The 26,921-nt window shown below is 45.3% G+C and overlaps 1 protein-coding gene and 1 pseudogene across 1 annotated transcript in view; both read left to right on the plus strand.

Moving 5' to 3' along the window:
- The window catches only part of RAB7A (RAB7A, member RAS oncogene family), an 86,784-nt gene extending 77,014 nt beyond the window's left edge, over positions 1 to 9,770 (plus strand). The window contains exons 5-6 of the mRNA XM_073591855.1: positions 735 to 863; positions 7,438 to 9,770. Of these exons, the coding sequence (XP_073447956.1) occupies positions 735 to 863; positions 7,438 to 7,533 (225 nt within the window). The 3' untranslated portion in view covers positions 7,534 to 9,770. The remainder of the gene's footprint in view (positions 1 to 734; positions 864 to 7,437) is intronic.
- A 15,611-nt stretch (positions 9,771 to 25,381) lies between these two features.
- LOC141102830 (uncharacterized) lies at positions 25,382 to 26,803 on the plus strand (annotated as a pseudogene).
- The last annotated feature ends 118 nt before the right edge of the window (positions 26,804 to 26,921 follow it).

Genomic DNA, 26,921 nt, shown 5'->3' on the forward strand with positions numbered 1-26,921 from the left:
GGGTCACTGCAGGGAGTGGGGTGAGCTGAGATGCGGGGTTCACTGCAGGGAGTGGGGTGAGCTGAGATGCGGGGTTCACTGCAGGGAGTGGGGTGAGCTGAGATGCGGGGTTCACTGCAGGGAGTGGGGTGAGCTGAGATGCGGGGGTCACTGCAGGGAGTGGGGTGAGCTGAGATGCGGGGGTCACTGCAGGGAGTGGGGTGAGCTGAGATGCGGGGGTCACTGCAGGGAGTGGGGTGAGCTGAGATGCGGGGTCACTGCAGGGAGTGGGGTGAGCTGAGATGCGGGCTCACTTGCAGGGGGGAAATGGGGGCTTGAGGGGGTGGCGGTGGTTTGGGCGGGAGCAGAATGAGCTGAGATGCTAAGAATTATTTAGCAGGAAAATGGGGTTAGCTGAGACAAGTGATAAGTCACTGATGGGAGGGGGGAGCTGAGCTGCTGAGTTATTGCTTGGAGGGTAACCCTTCTGCACAATGCCTACAACAGAGGTCAGGGGCTTATTTTTAATCTCCTTATTGTTTAAGGAGAATTTCAGGAATGTGACATACCAGATTTACTGAGGGCCCTAATTGGCCAAGGTTGAGAGGAGGGGCAGATGGTGTCATTATGTCCACCTTGGCCAATCAAAGCCTGCCTAGTATTGAGCAACTCAACAAAGCATCTCATTGAGAGGTGTGCAGATTATTTCATATGTCTATAAAGTATCTCTTCATTGTTGTGCCTTCTCCATACAGGTTACCACAAAGCGATCACAGGTCTGGTGTCATAGCAAAAATAACATCCCATACTTTGAAACCAGTGCTAAAGAGGCTATTAACGTGGAGCAGGCTTTCCAGACCATTGCACGTAATGCACTTAAACAGGTAAGCGTGTGCTAGCCTAAGGATTTTTCATTTGGCTGAGATCAGCGTCACTCTTCAAATTGTTCTGATATTTTTAAAAACCTTCTCCTACAATCACGTGGGCGATGGGGTGCAGATAGTTGCATTCAGAGGTGGCTAAATGCTGCATATGGACATCACAACACTGCTTGCTATGGCTGCATACAAACTGGCCAGTTATCTGCAGCCTGTGTGTGTGTGTGTGTCCAAAACTCTGCAAACAAGATATTTGGGGGGCACACCCTAAAAGATACATTAAAGATGGTGCAGCCATAAGACCATACAACAGAACAAAATATTACAGCGCACACATGCAAAAAAGACATTTACCTCCAGCAAGGCTTATTTAAAACATCTAAACATTTTCAAAAAAAATTATCAAAAAATATGGGGTTTTGGTCATACCATTTTGCTATATGGTGCATAAGCCCACTTACTGCGACAAAGTACCCCATGATTAGTGTGACCAAATCCCCATATTTTTTTGATAATGTTTTTTGAAAATGTCTAGGTGTTTTAAATAAACCTTACAGGAGGTAAATATCTTTTTTGCATGTGTGCGCTGTAATATTTTGTTCTGTTGTATGGTCTTATGGCTGCACCATCTTTAATACATCTTTTAGGGTGTGCCCGCCAAATATCTTGTTTATTGTATGGATTCTGACCAAATCCTTTTGGGCGAGGAGCACCCCACTCCCTCATCAGTGCCTCTTATTAGTGTCCACCTGTGTCATGGGTGGAGACCTCAGTTCTCCCATATAGAGGAGTGTATTGCTCCCATGGTTCAGAGAAGCAGGACCTCCCAGTCTATGGATAGTGTAGGACCCACTAACCATGGGGTACTTTGTCACAGTAAGTGGGCTTAAGCACCATATAGCAATATGGTGTGACCAAATCCCCATATTTTTTGATAATTTTTTTTGAAAATGTTTAGGTGTTTTAAATAAGCCTTGCAGGAGGTAAATTGTCTTTTTTGCATGTGTGCGCTGTAATATTTTGTTCCAAAACTGCAAAAACGCCGACCCTGGACCCACACTGGCTGCGTCCAGGATCAGTCAGAGGTTCTAGTCGCATGTAACCTCGCTGGTGGTTTATATGTGAGCTGGGATGGTGCTGGCCATACAGAGTACAAATCTGACAGTCGCTACTAACAGTTGCAACTGTTCACACAGTGCCAGCAATCTACTGATTCTTGCTGGTGGACTTCCCCTGGCCGCTGCTATTTAGCTGTCTGTTTCCTTATATATACTTTGTAATTATGAGAGCGTATTAACTTTTGCTCACTTAGCAAAAAGCTGTCTTCCTTCTTTCCACCATGGCCAATCAGAAAACACCTTGTATTTACTGAAAAAAATGTAAGGCTTCTCCTGAGTGGCAGAGATGTGTGAGCAAGTGACGCTCTATATTTAGTGCACAGAGAGCAAGTCTGTCATGTCACCCACCAGAAGAGGATGCCGGTCACTGTATGTAGCATAAGCTTCAACAAAAAACTGCAGCTGCACCACCAGCCGCACAGAGAGGGCATGTGGGTTATTTGTTTGAGCCAAGCTGGCCCAAAGTAGGTGCTTAATCTCATTCTGGGAGGTCATTAAATGATTAAATTACAGAAATCTTTGGTTAGAAAAAAACCCTATAAAAAAAAAAAAAAAAAAAAAAAAAAAGTATACATTCTTTTTTTAAAGTGGAACTTTACTTGCCTTCAGTCCAGCAACATAACATTTCAGAACTCCCTGTCCGCTGCTGACATCTTTGGGCGGCCGACTTTTGTGTGTAGTTTGCTGACCACTTTCGTTGATCGGGCCAAGAGGACGTCACTCCCACACATACGCTGAAGTTCGGTCATCACAACATTTACAAATTTGTGCAATGAGCTGCGCAGCTCACTATACAGGGGTGGATAAGCAGGTTAGTACCTTTTTTAATGCTGAAGGAGACATGGTATATCTTTTTTGCATTAAAAATAATCCTGCCCTTACCCCCATTTTTATTTGCATTAAAGTTCCACTTTAAAGTGTATCTAAAAATAAAAAAAAAACAAAAATGTAATATCTTGTCGCTTACCAGTCCTTGGATATGGTAGCTGCATTAATCTTAGTCAGTCAGCAAGTATGGAAAATACTGGTTCTTGCCAGAAATGTCATTTCCTTGTCGCTTCCGGTGAGCTGAAAAGAAAGTACAAGCCTCCTTATCTATTTGTGGAATTGACTAGTCCCATCAATCCACTGTGTAATGTAGATTTACAAAGCCAATTGTTAGAAATCCCGCCTAGGTGACAACCATGGCTTCCCCATAGATACAGCGGAGAAATCGGCATAGACACAAAAAGACAGGAAGTGTTATTGGCCACAATACAGGGTGGAAAATAAAGGGGAAAAGCCTGAAAATGGAAAATGAATGCAGCCACCACGTCTAAAGTGTGGTAAGCGGCAACATATTACATGTTTTTGGGGTTTGGATGCTCAATTCTTTGGAATGACTTGCACAGTATTGAAGTACACTTCTGCTCTTCCAATTTGATGGTTTTGGAGAATTTGGAATTCCTTACAACGCTACACCCACTTGTTACATCAACTAGATATCGATTGCAAATTCTGATGCACTTTAACCTATTACAATACAATCTTATATATCCATTAAGAGACAGGCGGCTGATGTCTAGAAATCGGCTGAGGCCATAATGAATAAAGACTGTTATCGGGATATTTTGTATCCTCTGATTCGGTCATTCTAGACGGCTGGAGTTTCACAGCAAAGTTTAAAATTGCATTTTATGGAGAATGAACTAAGGTATTAACTGCACCATTCTAAAGTGCAGCAGTTCCTCTCTGTAGGAAGGGATGCCTCTCATGAATTGGTTTCTCACACTGTAGCCAGCAAGCTCCTAGATTTGATTTCATGTGCTCTGTTCCTGAACTGGAAATGCAGCATACCAAGCCCAAAAAATTAAATGTCATATTGTAGCTTACCAGCCCTTGAAGTGGTTGTAAAGTCAAATTATTTTTTTACCTTCATGCATATCCTATGCATGAAGGTAAAATAAACCTACTGTTTGCAGCAGCCCCCCCCCCCCACACTACTTACCTGAGCCCTATCTCATTTCAGCAATGTGCACGAGAGCAGCAGCTCTCCCAGGTCTCTTCCTCATTGGCTGAGACAGCAGGAGCCATTGGCTCTCGCTACTGTCTATCACAGCTAGTGAGCCAATGAATAGGGGGCGGAATTGAGCCATGATCCGTGTGTGAACAGCGCCCCCTAGCAAGCTGCTTACTCTGGCAACACTCAACGGGAAGGGGGGGCCAGGAGCGCCGGCGGGGAACCCGAGAAGAGGGGCATCAGGGCTGCTCTGTGCAGCCCTGATACCCCAATTCTCTCACTGCACAGAGCAGGTAAATATAACAAATGTTATTTTATTTTTAATCTGCCTTTATCACTTTAAAGTGTTACTAAACCCACAACAGTAAAATCTGTCTGTATATGCAGAATAACATGCTTGTTATACTCACTGTGGAACTTAAAGGGTTTAATCCTCTGTATTGAATAAAAAGGCTCTTTGATCCTCTATGGACAGATCCCTCCCCCTCCTGCAGGGTGTCTCTTGGCAAGGCCAGATAAGACAGAGTAGTAAAGCTGCACATGCTCAGTTTGGTCTGTATTGCTGGAGAGAACATTTCCTTGTTGAGCTGAGCTTTTCAGGTCACATTGACATCACACATGTGGCCGTGTATACAGTTCCTAAATGACAGCCCAGTCCCTCCCTCCTCCTCCACGCCCAGTATCTAAAAAAAAAAAAAAAAAAAAAAAGAACAGTGTGTGGGATGTCACATCTTGATGGATGATCTGCCTGCCATAACAGCATGAGGACACAGGCTATAGTGGAATATCTCTTCCTCCTACCTCAACACTCAGCACTCGGGCGCACCCTGCAGTTTATCACGTGACCGTGGTATACAGATCAGCCAAAAAGGTATATAGTGGCAGTATTTTAATGACAAAAGATGATTTATAAACTGTGGGCGGCACTGGGGGTGGGTGGATGAACTATTTTCAGATTACTGGGTTTAGTAACACTTTTTTCAGGAACTACAGAAAATTCTTATTATTCCTGCCAGAAATGCAGCGTCCTTTTTTTTTTTTTTTTTCGTGTGTAATCTCATCGCTCTACCAGTCTGGCTTCCGCTTGCTAAACTCCACTGAAACTGCCCTACTGAAACCCACTAATGACCTACTAACTGCTAAAACTAATGGCCACTACTCTGTGCTCGTACTACGCGACCTCTATGAAGCCTTTGATACTGTTGACCATCCCCTCCTCCTCAAACAACTCCACTCTCTTGGCCTTAAAGACTCTGCTCTCTCATGGCTCTCCTCCTACCTATCACAGCGCTCCTTCAGTGTGACCTATAACTCTATTTCCTCCTCTCCACTTCCTCTTTCTGTAGGGGTACCTGAAGGTTCTGTCCTCGGACCCCTTCTCTTCTCCATTTACAGCTCCTCCCTCTGTTAATAAATTCAAATGGCTTCCAGTCCCACCTCTATGCTGACGACACACAAATCTTTCTCTACTCCTCACCTCACTCCTTTAGTCTCATCTCGCATTACTAACTGACATATCAACATGAATGTCACACCACTTCCTCAAACTCAGTCTTTCTGAAACCAAGCTCATAATTTTCCGCCAAGCCTGTGCCCCTCCCCCTGACTTCTCCATCAAGATCAATAATACAACCATCAGTCCCTCCCCTCATGCCAAGGTACTAGGTGTAATTCTAGACTCTGACCTGTCCTTTCAGCCCCAAATCCAATCACTGTCCAAACCGTTGACTTCACCTCCCAAACATCTCCAAAATACGCCCCTTTCTAACCATCGAGACCACTAAAACTTATTCACTCCCTTGTTATCTCTCACCTTGACTATTGTAACTCCCTCCTCATTGGCCTACCTCTCCATAGGCTATCTCCTCTTCAGTCTATCATGAATGCCACTGCCAGACTCATCGACCTTACCAACTGTTCAGTGTCTGCCACTCCTCTCTGCCAGTCCCTCCACTGGCTTCCCATTGGTCAACGAATAAAATTCAAAACAATAGCATACAAAGCCCTTCACAATTCTGCCCCGAGCTACATCACCAATCTTATCTCCAAATATCACCCACACCGTCCTCTCCGCTCCTCCCAAGACATTCTGCTCTCTAGCTCCATTGTCTCCTCCTCCCATTCTCCTCTCCAGGACTTCTCCAGAGCCTCTCCCATCCTCTGGAACTCGCTACCCCACTCTGGCTATTTCCTACTCTATAAAATTTTAGGCGTTCCCTTAAAACTCATCTCTTCAGGGTGGCCTATCCTGCCTCCAGCTAAAAACCGAATCTTCTACTCCCCTCATCAGTTCATCCCTCACAGTCCCTACCTTTTTTTTTTTTTTTTTTTTTTTCACCAGCCCCTCCCTCTTAGATTGTAAGCTCGCAGGAGCACGGCTCCTCTAACCCTCTTGTTTTGACTTGTACTGTTGGTGTAGTGTCTCTACATTGTAAAGCGCTGCGCAAACTGTTGGTGCTATATAAATCATGTGTAATAATAATATAATGGAGATAAAGGCAGGCATATTAAAAGTCCAGCCTGTTTGACAGCCATGGATGCAGTGGATAAGTGAGTGTAGCCACAAAAGTGTGTTTCGAAGGATCACCAGTTGAAAATTAAGGTAAGAAGGCAGCAAAAAAAAAAAAAAAAAAAAACGAATGCAGGACCACATTGATGGATTGGTAAGCTGGAATATTGCGTGTGTTGGAGTAAGAATTGTTCCTCCTTCACACAACAAACCAATCTGTATGCTCATTCAAAGGATTGTCTTCAGCCACTGGGGATGCACAGGTGTTCCATGCAGCTGTGCAGGCCACCACACACATCCTGGACTGCACATCTCTGTACAGATCCCATGCACGGGCCAGGACACAGACTGAGTGCCTTCTGATTTGTGCATCGGGCTTCAACTGACGTATACTCTGGATGTGCATGGAGGTCCATGCAGCTGGCCACCTCTCATTGATTTCAAAAGGGTGTCTACACGCCTCTGCATTGAATGCCTGAACAGCTAAAGATGGTTCTTTGTACGGATTGCTACACTCGTGTGAATGAGGCCTTAAACATCTGCCTGACGCTACGACTCCCGGCAAGAGGGTTTCAGATAGAGGCGGTGCCAATCCAGAAAGCCGTGGGCAGGGCAAGATGTTGCAAGCTGCTGATTGACCAGCTACAGGCTTGGGAACCAGCAGTGACAGGAGCAGGACTCTCCCCACTTCCATGTGACAGGGCAGGGCTGATCACTGTCACATAAGTGAAGGGGTGTAAGTAGCATGATCCCCAAACCTTGAAGTATTGAGGATTCACTCCCAGCAGCTAAATGTAGCAAGAGAGGAGGATAAGGAAAAAAATAAATATATGCAGAAGAGGATTGAACGTTAAAGTGGACCTGTTGTATTGTCATGAATGAGCACAGGTTTAAAGGGAAATCTGTGTGGCCTTACAGTGTTCTCGCTTAATTTCTTGCTTTTCTTCCTCCTAGGAAACAGAAGTGGAGCTCTACAATGAATTCCCAGAGCCCATTAAACTGGACAAGAACGACCGGGCAAAGGGCTCGGCGGAGACCTGCAGCTGCTGAGAGGGAGAGGAAGGCGACGGCAGAGCCCTTCACTAACAGATATCACACTTAGGCCTTCGAACACGAAACCCTCTCTCTTTCCTGCCCAGAGTGTCAAGGAATAAATATTAATCTCCTGCACCCTCTCCAGCTCCCAGGCACCGGTCCAAAAAAAATAATTAAAAAAATAAAAACACTTGTATTATAAGCAGAACAGCCATTTTTCTCACCCCACTTCCCTGTGGACTACTCGACCATGTCGGGTTAACCCCTGTGTAGCCAAGAGGCCTACAAGCTTTGGCTTTGCTGGCCCTGTTGGTAACACAGAGCGGTTAACATTACATACTTTTTGAACATGACTTACTTTTTGTGTCTTGCGGAGAGACAGGTTTTCTTTGTGACTTTTTTTTTTTTTTTGTTTGTTTTTTTCTTTTTACAGTTTTGTGTATAATTAACCTATTTCATGAAGTTAAAAAAATCCTTTTTAATTGTTCTGTGTCCCGTTGAAGGCTCTAATTAGGCTGCATATCCTACAATAGGTGGAGGTAGGTAACCTGTGACCACTTCGCTGCTGGCGAGCTGCTGGTGCAGTATGCGAAGATTTTCTAGGCCTTGTCCACACAAGAATAGGTTTGTATAGGAGTTCTTTGTGCAGCAAGCCTTTAAAAAAAAAAACACCTTGGGTCCAATTTGAGGAGGTTAACCCAAATCTAATTGATAGCCCTGTCGCTTTAAACTAGCTGCTAGGCTTTAGTGCCACTTAAAGCTTTTTGAGAACCTGTTCAGGCCTCGTTCACATGGGCATACTGATCTGTACACCCGTGCGAAGGGCCGTCTTCACCCACGCAGGATGTACAGGTGTTCCTGCATCCCCTTAAAGGCAACCCCTTTCATGTCTTTTGGGACTCTGGAGCTTTATAGACACAGCCACTAGTCCCATTTTGATAGCTGTGCCGGGTGCGTGACCCCCGAACTCACACTGACTTCAGAGACCTACACCCTCATAGCTGTTTAATTGGGACTGGGGGCTATGTCCATACAGCTGCTGCGTCCCATTAGAAGTGAATGAGACTGCCCAGTTGCAGATGCTTGAACAGCTGTGCTGTGCCCCAATAGAAATGAATGGGACTGCCTGGTTGCAGATGCTTGAACAGCTGTGCTGTGTCCCAATAGAAATGAATGGGTCTGCCTGCATGCAGATACTGGGGAAACACCTGTGCTGCGTTCTAATAGAAATTAATGGGCCTGCATGCAGATGCTTGGAACAGCTGTGCATCTCGCACGGCTTTATGGAACAGTGCGCCTATTTGAATGAGGCCTTAAAGTGACAGTCAGCAATTCCATTCACATCTGTGTTCAACTTCCCCCTACTTTGCTTTGCAAAAGCTTGCTGTACCCACTGCTCTTACACATACCGACGCCCATGTGTACAAGGCCTTCCATCGGTAGCGAAGGCGTCCCAAGTCGCCCACATCTGCCATTCTCCTTTGCAAGCTCAGCACCCAGTCTCAACTAGGTTTTTGAGTTTTGTATGTATCTGTTATTGCTTGTTTACTTTTAAACTAATCATTACTTTTACAGACTCCATTTATTATATAATGCTTCTTTAGGGCAAAAAAAAGTGAAAAATCATATAGTACATGTTAATATATGCAACCAATTAAAATGTATAAATTAGTGTAAGAATATTATTATTATTTTTTTTGATTTAAGTATTGAAGCACAGGTATTTTAGACCGTAAAGGATGTGTTATGTTTTGCGTGCTTGGCCTGCAAATGTTCAGCCTGAAAAGAAAAACCTGCAGCTTTTAAGCGAAGTAGAAAGTTTTGGCGACGGCTAAAGCCCACCGGTCTCCTCGACTCATTGGCGGTAGCTGTTTTCAGGCGTGATGGTGGTCCGAGTTCAAATTTGGTTGCCTGGACTGTAGGAAGGGGACCGCTTCGCAAAGAGCCGGATAAAAATGTTCCTTTTTTCATTTCACTAGATGAGCTGTCCTTGGCTCCTTTGTGACTACAGTTAGGTCTGTGGTGTGCATTACTGGACTCTAATATATGTTTCAGTAGGCGTATTAAGTCATTGTGGGCCCAGCTGAGAAAAAAAAATAAGGCTTTCCTGGACAGAGTTTAACCTCTTCCCAGTTACTTAGAGGAATGGCTGTTTGGTGACTATCAGCCCCGGACTCCCTATTGGAAACCTGTAGTGAGAGGGATGTGTTGACTACCTCTGTTGACCTCTTATTAGTAATGCTAGTTGGCTGGCTCTCATTTGGATCCCCTTGCATCCATGCTTTTTGAGTCTCTGACTTGGAATGGGTATGCATTGAGTAAATTCAGAATGCCCAATCCTATATACCTGCAGCAAATGAGGGCCTTGGGGCCAGTGTAACAGTCACATGACTAGCCCCCAAGGTCTGACATGGCAGCCTGCAGGTTTTTCACATGTCTCGCTTCCTTTTTAAATCTCAATTCAGTCAATCTGCTAAATGCATTCCAGGTGCATCAAAACAAAAGGTGTTTACATTCTGTTTTCCTTAGGCTTTCCCCTGCCAGCATGCTGCAAATAAGGACCCTTGCTCTGTGTGGTAGCACCGGTAACCCTGCAGAGGTCTGACATGCCCCCTACTGAATTAAATCCAGAGCTCTCCAAACAGCAAGAAGTATGAGCTTTGTAGGGGTGTGTCAGTCCTCTGCAGGGTGGCCACCACTTCCACAGAGAGCAAGTGTCCTGGTAAACAGCCTTTGTTATGTAGCCTGTCCCTGACCATCATGCTGCCGAGAAGGACCATTGCTTTCTGTGTGGAAGCAGTGGCAACCCTGCAAAGGTCTGACATGCCTCCTACTGGGATAAATCCAGAGCTCTCTAAACAGGAGAATCATGAGCTTTGCTGATTGCAAAGAAATACATCTGACTTAATAAAGGGGGACTCTGCAGAGAGACCACTGCTTCCACACAGAGCAAGGGTCCTGGCAACAGCCTCAGTTTTATATAGCCTGTCCCTTGCCAGCATAATGCAGAGAAGGGTACATCAAAGCAAAAGGTGTTCAAAATCTTTTGTTATCTTTAAATAAAATTAAAAAATCAGATGCAGCCTGAGCTGCAATGGCTTTCCCCTACCAGCATGCTGCAGAGAAGGTCCCTTGCTCTGTGTGAAAGCAGTGGTACCCCTGCAGAGCTTTACATCTGAATAGAGGGTGCGTCAGGATTATGCAGATACTGCTGCTTCTACACAGCGTAAGGATCCTGGCAACCGCCTCGGATTTATAGCCTGTCCCCTGTCAGCATGCTGTAGAGAAGGACCCTTGCTCTCTGTGTGGAAGCAGGGGTAACTCTGCCGAGGTCTGGCATGCCCCCTACTGGGTTTAATCCATAGCTCTCCAAACAGCGGAGAGCATGAGCTTTGCTTATTGTAGAGCTTTACATCTGTCTTAAAGCGGAGTTCCACCCAAAAGTGGAACTTCCGCTCATTTGTCTCCTCCCCCTCTCCGGTGCCACATTTGGCACCTTTCGGTGGGGAGCGGATACCTGTCTTTGGCAGGTATCCGCTCCCCACTCTTGGGAGAACGGGCCACAGCGCATTAAGTCAGCAGCTCACCTCCCTCCTCCTCCCCTCGCTGCCGGGCCAGTAGGAGAGCTCAGCGGTGCCTCGCACATGCGCAGTAGGGGGTACCCAATGTGAAGCCGTAATGCTTCACTACCGGGTTCCCTTACTGGCAATGGCGGCGGCAGCAGCACCCGACAGCTGATGGAAAGATCAACTGTGGTGCAGGCATCGCTGGGCTCCAGGACAGGTAAGTGTCCCATTATTAAAAATCAGCAGCTGCAGTATGTGTAGCTGCTGGCTTTTAATTTGTGCAGGGATGGGCGGACCTCCATTTTAATAAAGGGTGTATCAGGGCTCTGCAGAGAGACAGCTGATTCCACACAGAGAGCAAGGGGTCCCGGCAACAGCCTCAGATATATAGCTTGTCCCCTGCCAGCATGCTGCAGAGAAAGACTATTTTTCTGTGTGTAAGCAGTGGTAACTCTTCAGAGGACAGACGTATACCACCTACTGGGTTAGATTCAGAACTCTGCAGAGAAGACCGCTGCTTTCACACTCGGAGCAAGGGTTCGACTCAACATCATGCTGGCAGGGAATAGGCTTTTCCATCCAGGCTGTGGCTACTTTAAAAATAAAATAAACTTTTAGATTTTCAACAAAGAAAAAAGGTACAAAAATCCAAAAGAAAAATAACTGGAAAGAAAAATAAAATTGACTAAGACTCGCACAGGGGCGACCTGTGAGGCGACTTGGCCACCTGACAAGTCGTGCTCCATGCATTGCAATGGAACCGTTCTAATGGGAGTGACTCGAGTCGCTCCGACTTAGAAAAAGGCTCCTGTACTACTTTGGGGCGACTTCGGAGCGGCTTGCATTGACTGCCGGCTTCAGAGTTGGGCGACTTTGAAGCTGCTCCTGTGTGAACCGGCACTAAACCCGTTTTTTGTTGCCCCCTAGAATGTATTTAGGTTCTGTAAACTGAGGGTTCATTTGGGCTTTAAGCTTTTAGGGGAGAGGTGAGGGCCATGTGAAATCCTGAGGCCTCATCTTACATCAGTTGTACTGACAGATGACTTTTCAGTTACTTGAGCGAATATATAGCAGTTTTTCCATTAGAAACTAAGCTGCTATATATAGCTTCTCCCAACAACCAGGCTGCTGTATATACTCGCATCATGACTGACCTCCGATTAGGACCCAGCCCTGACGCAGCCCAGGAGGAACTCGGTGAGCTGAGGCCTTTATACCTCCAAACTGTTCTCCTCTGCAATTGGGAAGACTTTTTCACTCTCTGTTGGACAGCCTCTGAAGAACATCTGAAATAATTGTACCCGCAGCTCCAGATATCGTTTTCTTCCAATTCTGATCGATAATGAGAAGATGCATCTGGCTGAAATGTGTCGGTTCTTTCAGACGTCGTATGGTGGCTTTTTATCCTTTCCCTTTTTATAATCTTGCCTTGTCTGCAGGGGATGTTTTGCTAAGCTCTCTTGGGGGGGGGGGGGGGGGGGGGGGTAGGTTTCCCCAGGTATTCTGTAGAATGAGTGCTCTTCACAGTCTGGGGTGTATATTATTTTTTTATTTGATTTTTTTTCTCTCCTCCACTAGCAGGTAATGTAGTACTAGCCCCCCATCTTCCTCTTCCTTCTCACCCCCTGTACTGCAGATCAGACTATTGGTATGAAACCCCTCTCTGACATTTGAGCTCCCCCAATGTCTCTGTTCTTGCATTTGTGGCTTGCTTTCATATAGCACTTCTGCCTTTTTTCTGTTTTTTTGTTTTTTTTTTTTGTTTTTTTGTTTTTTCTCCCAGGCAGTCTACATAATACTGCGTAGGCTGGACTCTTCTGTAAAGATGACAATGATGCCAATAAACTTAACAAGAAAAGATCTGCATGGCTGTCTTTGTGTGTTGGATGCCAATTTTTCTTTTAAAGGTGCATTACAGTCAGACTTGAACTATTCACATTTCTGCAGGTTGGGGACGTGGGGTTATTTACTGAAGGCAAATTCACTTTGCACTACAGGTGCAAAGGGCACTTGAACTTGCACTTGGAAGTGCAGTCACTGTAGATCCGAGGGGGACATGCAAGGAAAATAAAAAACAGCATTTTAGCTTGCACATGATTGGTTAATAAAATCAGCAGAGCTTCCACTCATTTCTGGTCTACCCCTCAGATTTACAGCGACTGCACTTCCAAGTGCACATTGCATTTGTAATTTGCACTTGTCACTACAAGTGCACTTGAAATCGCACTGAAAGTGTACTTGGAAGTGCAGTCGCTGTAAATCTGAGGGGTAGATCTGAAATAAGGGGAAGCTCTGCTGATTTCATTATCCAATCATGTGCAAGCTAAAATGCTGTTTATTTTCCTTGCATGTCCCCCTCGGCTCTACAGCAAAGTGGATTTGACTTTTGTAAATAACCCCTCAATTTTAAAGTGGTTGTAAAGGCCGAAGGTTTTTTTTTACATTCAATGCATGAAGGTAAAAAAAAAAACCTGTGTGGTGCTGCTTCCCCCTCAGCCCTCCTTATACTTACCTGAGCCCCCCCTCTCGATCCAGCAATGTGCACAAGAGCCTTGGCTGTCCCAGGACTCCCTCTCTTGATTGGCTAAGACAGCAGTGGGAGCCATTTGCTCCCACTGCTGTCAATCGCAGCCAATGAGGAGAGCAGGACCTTGCTGCGGCTCTGTGTCTTATGGATGCATAGAGCAGGGCTCAGGAGTGAGCACGCACCAATGCCCCCCATAGAAAGTGTTTTCCTATGGGGGTCTCTGGTCTTAAGGGGAGGAGCCAGAAGCACCAGCAGAGGATCTGGGAAGAGGATCAGGGCTGCTCTTGTGGATCTGGATCTAGGGGGACAATGGGGGGGGGGGGGCTCACAGCATTGAATGGCTGGTTTGACATGTACGTCTGCCATAATGTGCTAATATGCGGAGAGTTCAAAGTCGCATGGCAAATTGCACACCATTAACGGCACTGGAACCATTCTAATTGACTGCTCCGACTTCGAAAAAGTTACTTTGGGGCAACTTCCACATGACTTGCATTGTCTTCTGTTAAAGAAGTCGTATGCAAGCTGCGATAGTCACGTGGGGATGTCTGATTCAAACTCATGGCAGGGTGAACCAGGGCTAAGGCTGCATTCACACCTGAGTGCTTTGAATCACGGGCAAATTTGTCTGCTCCCATTTCAAAACGCCCAGGTGTGAATAATGACAAAACGCACATTTCAGATGCCATTCATTTGAACGGCACCTAAAACCGCAGGTGCGTCTTTTGGATGACATGCTTCACGCGATGCGGTTTGCCATGATTGCAGCACAATTCACTGTGGCAGAACCACACACTGTATATTAGGTGTCATTCAAATGAATGGCATCCGAAATGTGCCTTGTGTGATTTGTCATTCACACCTGGGTGTTTTAGAATCGCGGTAAATCTTCCCACGATGCAAAACGCCCAGGTATCAAATTCAAATTGTCAATATTTGGTGTGACCGCCCTTTGTTTTCAAAACGGCAGGTAGGTTGTCCCAAACATCTTTGAGAACTAAGCACAGATCTTCTGTGGATGTCGGCTGCCTTAAATCCTTCTCTATCTTCATGTAATCACAGACAGACTCCATGATGGTGAGATCAGGACTCTGTGGGGGGCCAAACCATCACTTCCAGGACTCCTTGCTCATCTTTACACTGAAGCTAGTTCCTAAGGACATTGGCTGTATGTTTGTTTGGGGTCATTGTCCTGCTGCAGAATAAATTTTTGGGCCAATTGCACCCCTCCCTGATGGTATGATGAAGTATTTGCCTGTATTTCTCAGCATTGAGGACACCCTTGATCCTGACCAAATCTGCAGCCCCAAACTTGCAGGGAACCTCCACCATCCTTCACTGTTGCCTGCAGACACTCATCATTGTACGGCTGTCCATTCCTTTGACAATTTTGACTCCTCAGTCCAGAGCACCTGCTGCCATTTTTCTGCACTCCAGTTCCTATGTTTTCCTGCATAGGACATGGATAAAAGGCTCAGCAACTCAACCGTGCACAAAAACATGGGTTGGGGTGCAGAAAAATTGCATGATCTATGGCAGGGATATGCAATTAGCGGACTTCCCAGCTGTTGCAAAACTACAAGTTCCATCATGCCTCTGCCTCTGGGTGTCATGCTTGTGCCTGTCAGAGTCTTGCTATGCCTCATGGGACTTGTAGTTCTGCAACAGCTGGAGGTCCGCTAATTGCATATCACTGATCTATGGCTTGCTTAACTACTTCTGGACTGCCTTCCACACATTTACTGCAGTAAGGTGGCCTGGCTGAGCCGCTCCATGTAGTAGCCTCTATGGGACAGCGCCGATTGTACAGAGGGGGGAGCCAATCAGTGGGTCCAGCGGACGCAACGCCCGCCGGGCCACTCATGATTGTTCCCCAGAGAGGCAGAATGGCGATCTCCCTATGTAAACAAGGCAGATCACTGTTCTGTCAGGGGAGAACATGGAGATCTTGTGTTCCTGCTATGCAGGAACTCTGATCTCTGTTTCCACCATCGAACCATCCCCTACGCAGTTAGCAAGCACCCCCTAGGGCAGGGATATGCAATTAGCGGACCTCCAGCTGTTGCAGAACTACAAGTCCCATGAGGCATAGTAAGACTCTGACAGCCACAAGCATGACACCCAGAGGCATGATGGGACTTGTAGTTTTGCAACAGCTGGAGGTCCGCTAATTGCATATCCCTGCCCTAGGGGCACTTAACACCAAGGGCAATCAAAGGGTTAACACCTTCCCTGCCAGTGTAATTTGCAGTGACTGCATTTTTTTTTTTTTTGTAGCAATGATCACACTATTGATGTCCCTGGTCCCCAAAAAGTGTCACTTAGTGTCAGATTTGTCCACTGCAATCCCGATTAAAAATCACTGATTACCGCCATAACTAGTAAAAAAAAAAAATAAAATATGAAAAAAAAAAAGGCACTAAATCTATCTCACGTTTTGTAGACGCTATAACTTTTGCACAAACCAATCGATATAAACTTACTGGGATATTTTTTTTTTTTTTTACCCAAAAATGTAGCAGAATACATAGTGGCCTAAATTGATGAAGAAATGTTATTGTTTTTACATTTTTTTTATGGGATATGTTTTATAGCAGAAAGTGAAAACATTTTTATTTTTTCCAAAGTTTGTCTTTTATTCTTGTTTTATAGCGCAAAAAATAAATACCGCAGAAGTGATCAAATATCACCAAAAGAAAGCTCTATTTGTGGGGAAATACAAATTTTATTTAGGTACAGTGTCCTACGACCACACAATTTCCAGTTAAAGCAACGCAGTGCTGTATTGCAAAAAAAAAAAAAAAAATGGCTTGGTCATGAAGGGGGTAAAACCTTCTGTGTCTGTTTAAATACTGTATATCATTGGAGACATTTTACTACACAATAATTAGCCTTTATGTTGCAGAGATCCAAAGGGCTGAATGGTGGGTGGCATCAGATGGTTCAATAGCAAACTGGCTTCTGTTGAAGGGGCATGACCGAAAAGGGTCATTCCGATCACTGCTCTTGGGGAGGAAAAAAAAAAAAAAATAATAATTCTAGTGTGTGCTAGGCTTAGGAATGGTAATGCTTGAGCAGTTTAGCAAAATGCACCGAGCAGGGCTCATACTACTCCACAAAAATGCTCTGTTTTGTCAGCCAAGAGCGAGCCTGGAGCCGAATACATCACTGGCAGATCAACAGATATTTGTTCTGTATTTGCAGGGTCTTCAAAGGAACAAAACACGGGGACGTTTGCATGTATTGCAGAAATGTACTGCACATTTTGTCGTCTTGACATCCACTTTTAGGCTAGCAAAACACAAGTGATTAGGAAGGTTAAATTCACAATTGGTTTACCAATCCACCCTCCATGGTGTTTTTCATTGAAATCAATAGAAAGGCATCAATAGAATATGATGTGTTTCCATTGATTCAGTGAAAAATGCATCACGCAAACGGTGTGAATCCATCCTCAGGGCTGATTCACACCTATGCATTTTTAGTGCTTTTTGCAATTTGCAGATTTACACTACAGTCCATTTAACATGGTTTCCTATGGAACACGTTCTGTAGTGCAAATTTGCAAAATGCACTAAAAATGCATAGATGTGAACCAGGCCTAAATCTATGTGCAAATGTTTGTTAGGTGTCCACTACACTTGCAGCATGCCGAAATCACGGGGATGCTAATGATATAATATTTAGTTAACTTCTTCAGATCCACGCTTATAGCCAAATGATGGCTACAGCGTGGACCTACTTTGCCGGGAGTATGTCTATTGATGTCCTCCCATGCCCGAGCGGTCTGCCTGCCCCCTGCAGGGGGAGCGCTGTGATCAGTGAGTCTGAGACTCGGATGATCACAGATCGGAGTAAGGGGTCGATCCCGACTCTTACCACGTGATCAGCTGTCAGCCAATGACAGCTGATCATGTGATGTAAACAGAGCTGGTAATTGGCTATTTTTTTTCTCCTCATGCTGACAACGTGAGAAAAAAAAAAAAAAAAAAGACCATCACTGGCGGCTCTCAGAGGGACATCGGTCCTTATCAAGGAGAGCTCCCGCCAGCTCATCTGTGCCACCTACCAGTGCCCATCTACCTGTTTGCAAAATTTTATAATAAACTATGAAACATGATTTTTTTTTTTTTTTTCAAAATTTTCCAATTTTTTTGATTGTTTAGCAAAAAATAAAAATCCCAGCAGTGATTAAATGCCACCAAAAGAAAGCTCTATTTGTGTGAAAAAAATGCTAAAACTTCATTTGGGTTCAGTGTTGTATGACAGGCGTGACAACTCAATTTATTCCAAATTGCCATTCCTAACTGGTACTTGTTCATTCTTTTGTAACACCGCTTCATTCTGGCCGGATCAAGATGCATCAGATGAAGGGAACAGTGCGGACCTTCTGAATGTAAAGAAAACCCGTCATGGAAAAATTACAGACGTGGACATGTAGTAGAAAGGCAAAGCTTTTTTTTTCTTTTTCCTTTTTTTTTCTTCCTTTTTTTCCTTTTTTTAACCTTTCTTTTTTTTTTCTTTTTCCTTTTTTTTTTTTTTTCCTTTTCTTCCTTTTTTTACCTTTCTTTTTTTTTTCTTTTTCCTTTTTTTTTTTTTTCCTTTTCTTCCTTTTTTTTACCTTTCTTTTTTTTTTCTTTTTCCTTTTTTTTTTTTTTTTTTTTACGCACGCACAGCTGGATACACACTATACAATTTTCTGTCGATTTTTTTTTTTTTTTTTTTTTTTTTTTTATTCTTCCCTTTTAGATTTACCACAACCATATAATATGGGGTCAAACCTAAAGAGTTTCAATTTGTATGCAGTCAGGCAGGCCCTTGTACTACATGGTTATTGTAAATCTAAAGGAAATCAGACAACAAAAGTTATATGGGGTCTAAGGGAGGGTTATAAATTCCATACAATGGAAATTCCCCTAATTAAGGAAGGCTGGGCTCGAACCGGATGTGATTCTATTTCTCCACCGGGAAAGGGACTTTAAATGTGCCAAAAGCAAATGAGAAACCAAATATATACAAAAAACCCTCACGTCATAAAAACATCAGTTTTATCGTATCTTGTTAAAAGATGCCTTCAAGGTTAAAATCAACAGTACAAAACAATCGGACAAATGCACAGGTATAGCAAGTGTGTGACGTTGACGTGTTTCGCTACATATGCTTCTTCAGGGTACACACTCTAAAGATGGCAGTTATACAACCCCTGGCAAAAATGATGGAATCACCAGTCCCTGAGGATGTTCCTTCAGTTGTTTATTGTTGTAGAAAAAAAAAAAAAGCAGATCACAGACATGGCCAAAAACTAAAGGCATTTCAAATGGCAACTTTCTGGCTTTAAGAAACACTAAAAGAAATCAAGAAAAATAATTGTGGTGGCCAGTAACAGTTAGATTTATAGAACAAGCACAGGGAGTAAATTATGGAATCATGAAAAACAAACAAAATAACACTCCAACACATCACTAGTACTTTTTCGCACCACCTCTGGCTTTTATAACTGCTTGCAGTCTCTGAGGCATTGACTTAATGAGTGATAAACAGTACTCTTCATCAATCTGGCTCCAGCATTCTCTGTCTGCTGTTGCCAAATCATCTTTGCAGGTTGGAGCCTTGTCATGGACCATTTTCTTTAACTTCCACCACAGATTTTCAATTGGATTGAGATCCGGACTGTTTGCAGGCCATGACATTGACCTTATGTGTCTTTCTTCAAGGAATTTTTTCACAGTTTTTGCTCTATGGCAAGATGCATTATCATCCTGATAAATGACTTCATCATCCCCAAACATCCTTTCAATAGATGGGATAAGAAAAAAGTGTCCAAAATTTCAATGTAAACCTGTGCATTTATTGAAGATTTAATGACAGCCATCTCCCCAGTGCCTTTACCTGACATGCAGCCACATATCATAATTGACTGTGGAAATTTGCATGTTTTCTTCAGACAGTCGTCTGCATAAATCTCATTGGAAGGGCACCAAACAAAAGTTCCAGCATCATCACCTTGCCCAATGCAGATTCGAGATTCATCACTGAATATGACTTTCATCCAATCATCCACAGTCCACGATTGCCTTTCCTTAGCCCATTGTAACCTTGGTTTTTTTTGTGTTTAGGTGTTAGAGATGGCTTCTTTTAGCTTTTCTCTATGTAAATCCCATTTCCTTTAGGTGGTTTCTTACAGTTCGGTCACAGATGTTGACTCCAGTTTCCTCCTATTTGTTCCTCATTTGTTTTGTTGTACATTTTTCGTTTTCAAGGCATATTGCTTTAAGTTTTCTGTCTTGACGCTTTGATGTCTTCCTTGGTCTACCAGTATGCTTGCCTTTAACCACCTTCCCATGTTGTTTGTATTTGGTCCATGTCTTAAGGCCCATACACACGATAGGACTTTTTGACAACAAACATGCAAATTAGTTGTTTTAAGGCAACATCCTACCGTGTGTACGCTCCATGGGACAAACTTTTTCGGTTTTCATCGGACAAATGTTGGCTGTGCAAACAGACAAACTTTCCGGCAACAAAAGTCTTATGGTGCAAAATCCTATCGTGTGTACACAAGTCCATAGGACTTTAGTCCAAAGTACAAACACGCATTCTCAGAACCAATGCAAAAGATCAGACCACAATACAGAAGTTGACCAAAGGGTGGCAGTAAAGAGCTGAAAAACCACGTGATTTGGTGAAAGTTGGCTGAAAAAGTCCTGCTGTGTGTATGCTTAGTTTGCGGCCGATGTCCTTTGTACAAAAATCCATGGAAAGTTTGTACAAAGTCCTATCGTGTGTATGGGCCTTAAGACACAGCCGACTGTGAACAACCAACATATTTTGCAACACTGCGTGATGATTTACCCTCTTTAAGGAGTTTGATAATCCTCTCCTTTTTTTTCAATTGACATCTCTGGTGTTGGAGCCATGCTTCATATCAGTCCACTTGTTGCAACAGCTCTCCAAGGTGTGATCACTCCTTTTTACCTACACAGGGGCGTAACTACCACCATAGCGACCCATGCGGGCGCTATGGGGCCGGCAGCTGAGTGGGGCCCAGTGAGGATAAGAGCACCGCCGGCACAGTCTCCCAGCCAGGGGAAGAGAGAGGAAAGGAAGAGGCCAGCTGTCCGTATCAGCAAAGAGCTGAATTGCCGATGTAAGAGCTTTCATTAGAACATCCAGTGTTCCCGGGGCTTACGTCACATAGCTCCACCTTTTGATCCGGGTGGCTTGCCTCTTCCTCTGCATAGGTGGGGCTGTATGGGGCACAGGCAGACCAGGCTGTATGGGGCACAGGCAGACCAGGTTGTATGGGGCACAGGTCATGCTGCATTGACACTAGGGCAGCTGTGGGGGGGGGCTGTTGCAGGGGGGCCCCATACAACATTTTGCTATGGGGCCCTGCTATTTCTAGTTACGCCCTGTACCTACATACTAACAAGCAGATTTAATCTGATGCAGGTGTTAGTGTTTGTAATGAAAATTTACAGGGTGATTCCATACTTTTCCTCAGAGTTGAGTGATTCCATAATTTATTCCTGTGCTTCTTCTATAAATCTAACTGTTATTGGCCACCATAATTATTTTTCTTGATTTCTTTTAGTGTTTCTTAAAGCCAGAAAGTTGCCATTTGAAATGCCTTTAGTTTTTGGCCATGTCTGTGATCTGCTTTTTTTTTCTACAACAATAAACAACTGAAGAGAGAGAGAGAGAGAGAGAGAGAGAGAGAGAGAGAGAGAGAGAGAGAGAGAGAGAGAGAGAGAGAGAGAGAGAGAGAGAGAGAGAGAGAGAGAGAGAGAGAGAGAGAGAGAGAGAGAGAGAGAGAGAGAGAGAGAGAGAGAGAGAGAGAGAGAGAGAGAGAGAGAGAGAGAGAGAGAGAGAGAGAGAGAGAGAGAGAGAGAGAGAGAGAGAGATCACGATCACACTTACCCAAGTGAAGTGTCTTAAACAATTAAAAAAGACAAAATCCTATGCATAACCCTTCATCCTGGGGAAATCTTCAGACCTCCTCTTCCTCCTTGAAGTCCATCAGGTGATAGTCTCTGAGCAGACTGTGAACCAGTCTGCGACAGTCCTCGATGGACATCCTCTCCCGCTGGTGGATGAGGCGCTTTCTGGCGCACCATAAAGCGTCCTTAAAGCAAGCGACTAAGGTATTAATGCAGAAAGGTCACATGACCAGCAGGCAACCACCATTTGTTTGAGGCCACTATGAGCACCTGACAACCCCCTTTTCTTGGCGGTCACATGACAATTGGGCATGGGCAACCACATCGCATGGTACTTTTGTAGCATGCAAGCAAACGTGCAGGCAAACAAAATGTGTTTGCAACCTGCGTTTGGAGTGTCGTTAACTTGAAGTTAACTTTAAATGCCAGCAGCGGATCGCAAGGGCATTGCGTTTGGAACGCGGTTCGAGAAGCCGTGCAGGAACGCGGCTATCCTTACCTGGAATTCCAGCTTGAACCAATATAATTATGTATATACTATACTCCTAGGATCCCTCTAGAACAAGGGGCCAGTTTAGTGTCCATCAGACTTTAGAGGGGCCGACTGTGACCAGTAGAAGTATAAAATGTCCTGGCATTAATGGGAGTAAACGATACCCCATCATTGGTATTGGGGTGGAATATTGCCTCATCATTGGTATCAGCGGGAGGAATAGTGCCCCATTATTGGTTCTAGTGGGAAAAATAGTGCCCCATCACTCGTGTCAGTGGGAGGAATTGTGCCCCATCATTGTATCAGTGGGTGGAATAGTGCCCGATCATTAGTGCACCAATAATGGTGCACTAATCTTCTCACTGACATTAATGATGGGGCACTATTCTTCCACTGACACCAATGACGGGGCACTATTCTTCCCACTGACACCAATGATGGGGCACTATTCTTCCCACTGACACCAATGATGGGGCACTATTCTTCCACTGACACCAATGATGGGGCACTATTCCACCCACTGATACCAATGATGGGGCACAATTCCTCCCACTGACGCCAGTGATGGGGCAATATTCCTCCCACTGACACCAGTGATGGAGCACTATTTCTCCCACTAAAACCAATAATGGGGCACTATTCCTCCCACTGACAGCAATGATGAGGCAATATTCCACCCCAATACCAATGATGGGTATTGTTGGCTCCCACTGATGCCAGGACATTTTCTACTTCCACTGGCCACAGTCCGGCCCCTCTAAAGTCTGATGGACACTAAACTGGCCCTTTGTTTAGAAAGTTTGTAGACCCCTGATCTAGAGGGATCCTACGAGTATGGTATATACATAATTATATTGGTTCAAGCTAGCATTCCAGGTATGGATAGGTATAAGCAGTGGCGGCTGGTGGGTTCTTCTTTTGGGGGGGCAGCAAATAAACAATACCTCCAGGTGGCGTGGCATGGCACGGAACGGCACGGCACTGAAACGACAACTCCCCCCTCGCGCTGGTGGTCGGGCACTTACCCGCTCATGTGGCCAGGCTGTGGTGTCCTCTCCTGGAGTGCGGGCAGTGGCCACGGCGGCTCCGGTGTCCGCTCCTCCAGCTTCCACCGCCGTGTGTCTCCTCTTCCGCCAAAGCGCTAGGCATCCAATAGGATTGCCTGACGCTTTGGCAATCGGGAAACAGGTCTCACAGACCAGCCTCCTGATTGGCGGGGAGGAACTCTGGTGTGATAATAGCGAAAATTAGTTCGCTATGGTCAAACAAACTGTGGGCTTGGAGTGCAATGCTCTGCACCCCGAGCCCACCCTTTTTTGTGCTTCAAAAGAAAAAAAAAACACCCCTTCCATGGGAATCCATAGTCCGGTGCCACTAATATGTAGATCAGGGGGGGCCGGACACATGGATGGGGAGGCGGTGCCCGTACGCCCACTATGGATGACAAGCCGCCACTGGGTATAAGGGCTCATTCAAAGTGGAATGCAGAGCGGGAGAGCCGGGATCCTGCATGGCTTCTCGATACGCATTCCAATCGCAATGCCCTTGCGATATGCTGCGGGGGGGGTCAATTCAAGTTAACGACACTCCAAACGCAGGTTGCAAATGCATTTTGTTTTGCCCGCACTGGATCGCATTGGTACAAAAGTACCATGCGATGCAGTTGCCACACATTTCAAAAAGAAGAATCTAGGATGGAAAAGGACCTGGGGGTCCTAGTAGATGATAGGCTCAGCAATGGAATGCAATGTCAGGCTGCTGCTAACAAAGCAAACAGAATATTGGCATTAAAAAGCGGATCAACTCCAGAGATAAAACGATAATTCTCCCGCTCTACAAGACTCTGGTCCGGCCGCACCTGAGTATGCTGTTTAGTTCTGGGCACCGGTCTTCAGGAAGGATATACTGGAAATGGAGCGAGTACAAAGAAGGGCAACAAAGCTAATAAAGGGTCTGGAGGATATTAGTTATGAGGAAAGGTTGCGAGCACTGAACTTATTCTCTCTGGAGAAGAGACGCTTGAGAGGGGATATGATTTCGATATACAAATACCATACTGGTGACCCCCACAATAGGGATAAAACTTTTTCGCAGAAGGGGGTTTAACAAGACTAGTGGCCACTCATTAAAATTAGAATAAAAGAGGTTTAACCTTAAACTACGTAGAGGATTCTTTACTGTAAGAGCGGCAAGGATGTGGAATTCCCTTCCACAGGCGGTGGTCTCAGCGGGGGGCATCGATAGTTTCAAGAAACTATTAGATAAGAACCTGAACGACCGCAACATACAGGGATATACAATGTAATACTGACATATAATCACACATAGGTTGGACTCGGTGTCATTTTTTGACCTCACCTACTATGTAACTAAGTGCATGCACTACTTTTGGGTGCTGTGCGAATTTAGCCCATTCATAGCGAATGGGCTTGAAATCGCAACTGCGCGGAGCTGCACGTGAAGCGCACAAGAACCGCACAGCGTACCTGTGCGATTTACATACCGGTCTAGTGTGAATGGACCCTAAAACTATCCATACCTGAAATTCTTTTTTTGTATCCACATTTCTTGTGACAGGTTCTCTTTATATTTTACAGCACCTCCATTGTTTATGGGAGACAGGTACTCTTCACTCATATAAATAATACAAAATAATAACAATACATATTATATAATAATAATATAATAATAATAAATAATAATAAAAAAATACCCATCAGATGCTGCTGACACTTTTTCTCCCTTCTGGTGCATTTTATGACCTAGATGGACCCCAGCAGCCATCCCCCCCATGCTTTGTTCTCTGTATACAAACAATGTATCATCTCTCCGGATATAGGTGTGCCTCTATTTTGATACACTGAGATTCCTGCTGATGCGTCATAGCGCGATGCGGCCACTAGAGGGCGCGCCCTGTGTTAGTTACAACAAATTAACCCGATTAATTTAAATGTCCCCCACACGTGCAGACCTCATCCATGGTGGCCAGCCCTCATCTTTAACCTCTTCTCCTCCAGCCCCCGCCTTTTAATCCCGCAAAGCCAACGTGGGAGGGAGATGGAAGCCTGCATACAACAGCCCCCCACCCCCAGCTGCCAGACATTTGCAGGGTGCTGCTTTTAAATTGCGCCTGGAGGGGGCATCGGGGGTGCCAGTGGGGCAGATCTGCCCTGGGCTGCATGGGAAAACGTCTCTAGGGGGGGGCTGGAGGGGTGGTGAGGCCGGGGGGGGGTCGCAGATGGAGGGCTAGAGGGGGGAGAAAGGGAAGGAAGAAACACAAGTTGCTGCAAAGAGCTGCTGAGGCTGGTGATGTTCTCAATTCGGTCCGCTCAGCCAGTACAAGAGCAGCAGAGCACCGACTGGCGGTTCAAACAAGGCTGCAGCTTCAGATCAGTACCAGCATCATGTCCCTACAGCTGGAAGAGAATGTTCCCACCACCGAGGAGGAAGATGAGGAGGAGGAGGAGGAGGATGAAGATGGGGAGGCATCTGAGGAGGAATCTGATACCAAGTCCTCAAAGAAGAGAAGCAAAGCAGCAGGCTCTTCCTCTGGGTCCAAAAAGAAGAACAAGAAGAAGAACCAACCCGGCAGGTACAGCCAGCTGGTGGTTGACACCATCCGCAAGCTGGCCGAGAGGAACGGCTCGTCCCTGGCCAAGATCTACAGCGAGGCCAAGAAGGTGTCCTGGTTCGACCAGCAGAACGGCCGCACCTACCTGAAGTACTCGGTGAAGGCGCTGGTCCAGAACGACACCCTGGTGCAGGTGAAGGGGGTCGGCGCCAACGGTTCCTTCCGACTCAACAAGAAGAAGCTGGAGGGGGGAACCCCTGAGAAGAAGGCAGCCCCCGCCCCCCAAGCCGGCCGCCGCCAAGAAAGCGCCTCCGAAAAAGAGCCCCAAAAAGGCCAAGGGGAAACCCAAGCCTACCAAGACGCAGAAACCCAAGAAAAGTAGCCCCAAGGCGGCGGCGGCGGCACCACCGGCCAAGAGCGCCAAGAAGAAGGCGGCCGGCGGTGGGGGCAAGAAGGTGAAGAAGGCGGGCAAGCCTAGCAGGGCCAAGGTGCACAAGACTAGGAAGGCATGAGGGGGCGACTCTGGAGAGGACTGGGGATCTTTGGGCACGATGAGACTTGTAGTTCCGCAAAACACATTTTTTTTTTTTCCTGTTTGTGCAATGATGGACTATCTCCGAGGGCTGAATGAATGATCTCTTAATACCCCCGAGGCCCCCCGGACGGAAGAGCGAGGAGGTCCTAACGTTTTCCTGCTTCGTGCAATAGGGGTTTCCGATATCGTGACTGAGCCACTTTCTTCAAAGCACATAATTGCCGCCCCCTTCGAATCGCAGGCTCACTTCACAAAGCTTCCCAGGACGATAAGTATCTTTATTTCCAGTCCCGACTGTAATGTTCAAACCTCATTGGACTCACATGAAAATAACTGTCACTTTTTCTTTTTTTTTTTGAAAATAAGCATCCTTACCTTTGTGTGTTAGCTTTGTGAATTGAGCCTATTGCATCGGTCGTTTCTCCTCTTTAGAATTTGTAAAAAGCAACTTGCTGCTTTCCTATTGGCTGCCAATGCTGCCGAGCAGGCGTCTCCGTAGCAACGGCGTTGGGAGGGTGGGACTGATGTGACAGCTTGCCTTGCTGGACTGCAGGGGGGAGGGGGTGGAGGGGATTGTGAATTTTATATTGTTTTTTGGGTGTTTTTTTTTTAATCGTTTTCTATATATTTTTTTTTTTTTTTGTGCCTGTTTTGGAAACTAAATATCCTTGCTGGGACCACGAGATCTTCATTTTTTTCTGTTTCTTTTTTTTTTTAAATGTTGTGTTGATCGCAAGTTATAAGCTTTTTTTTTTTATTTTGCACATTGGG

The sequence above is a fragment of the Aquarana catesbeiana genome, linkage group LG07 (assembly GCF_042186555.1).
Source record: "Aquarana catesbeiana isolate 2022-GZ linkage group LG07, ASM4218655v1, whole genome shotgun sequence".
Taxonomy (NCBI): domain Eukaryota; kingdom Metazoa; phylum Chordata; class Amphibia; order Anura; family Ranidae; genus Aquarana; species Aquarana catesbeiana.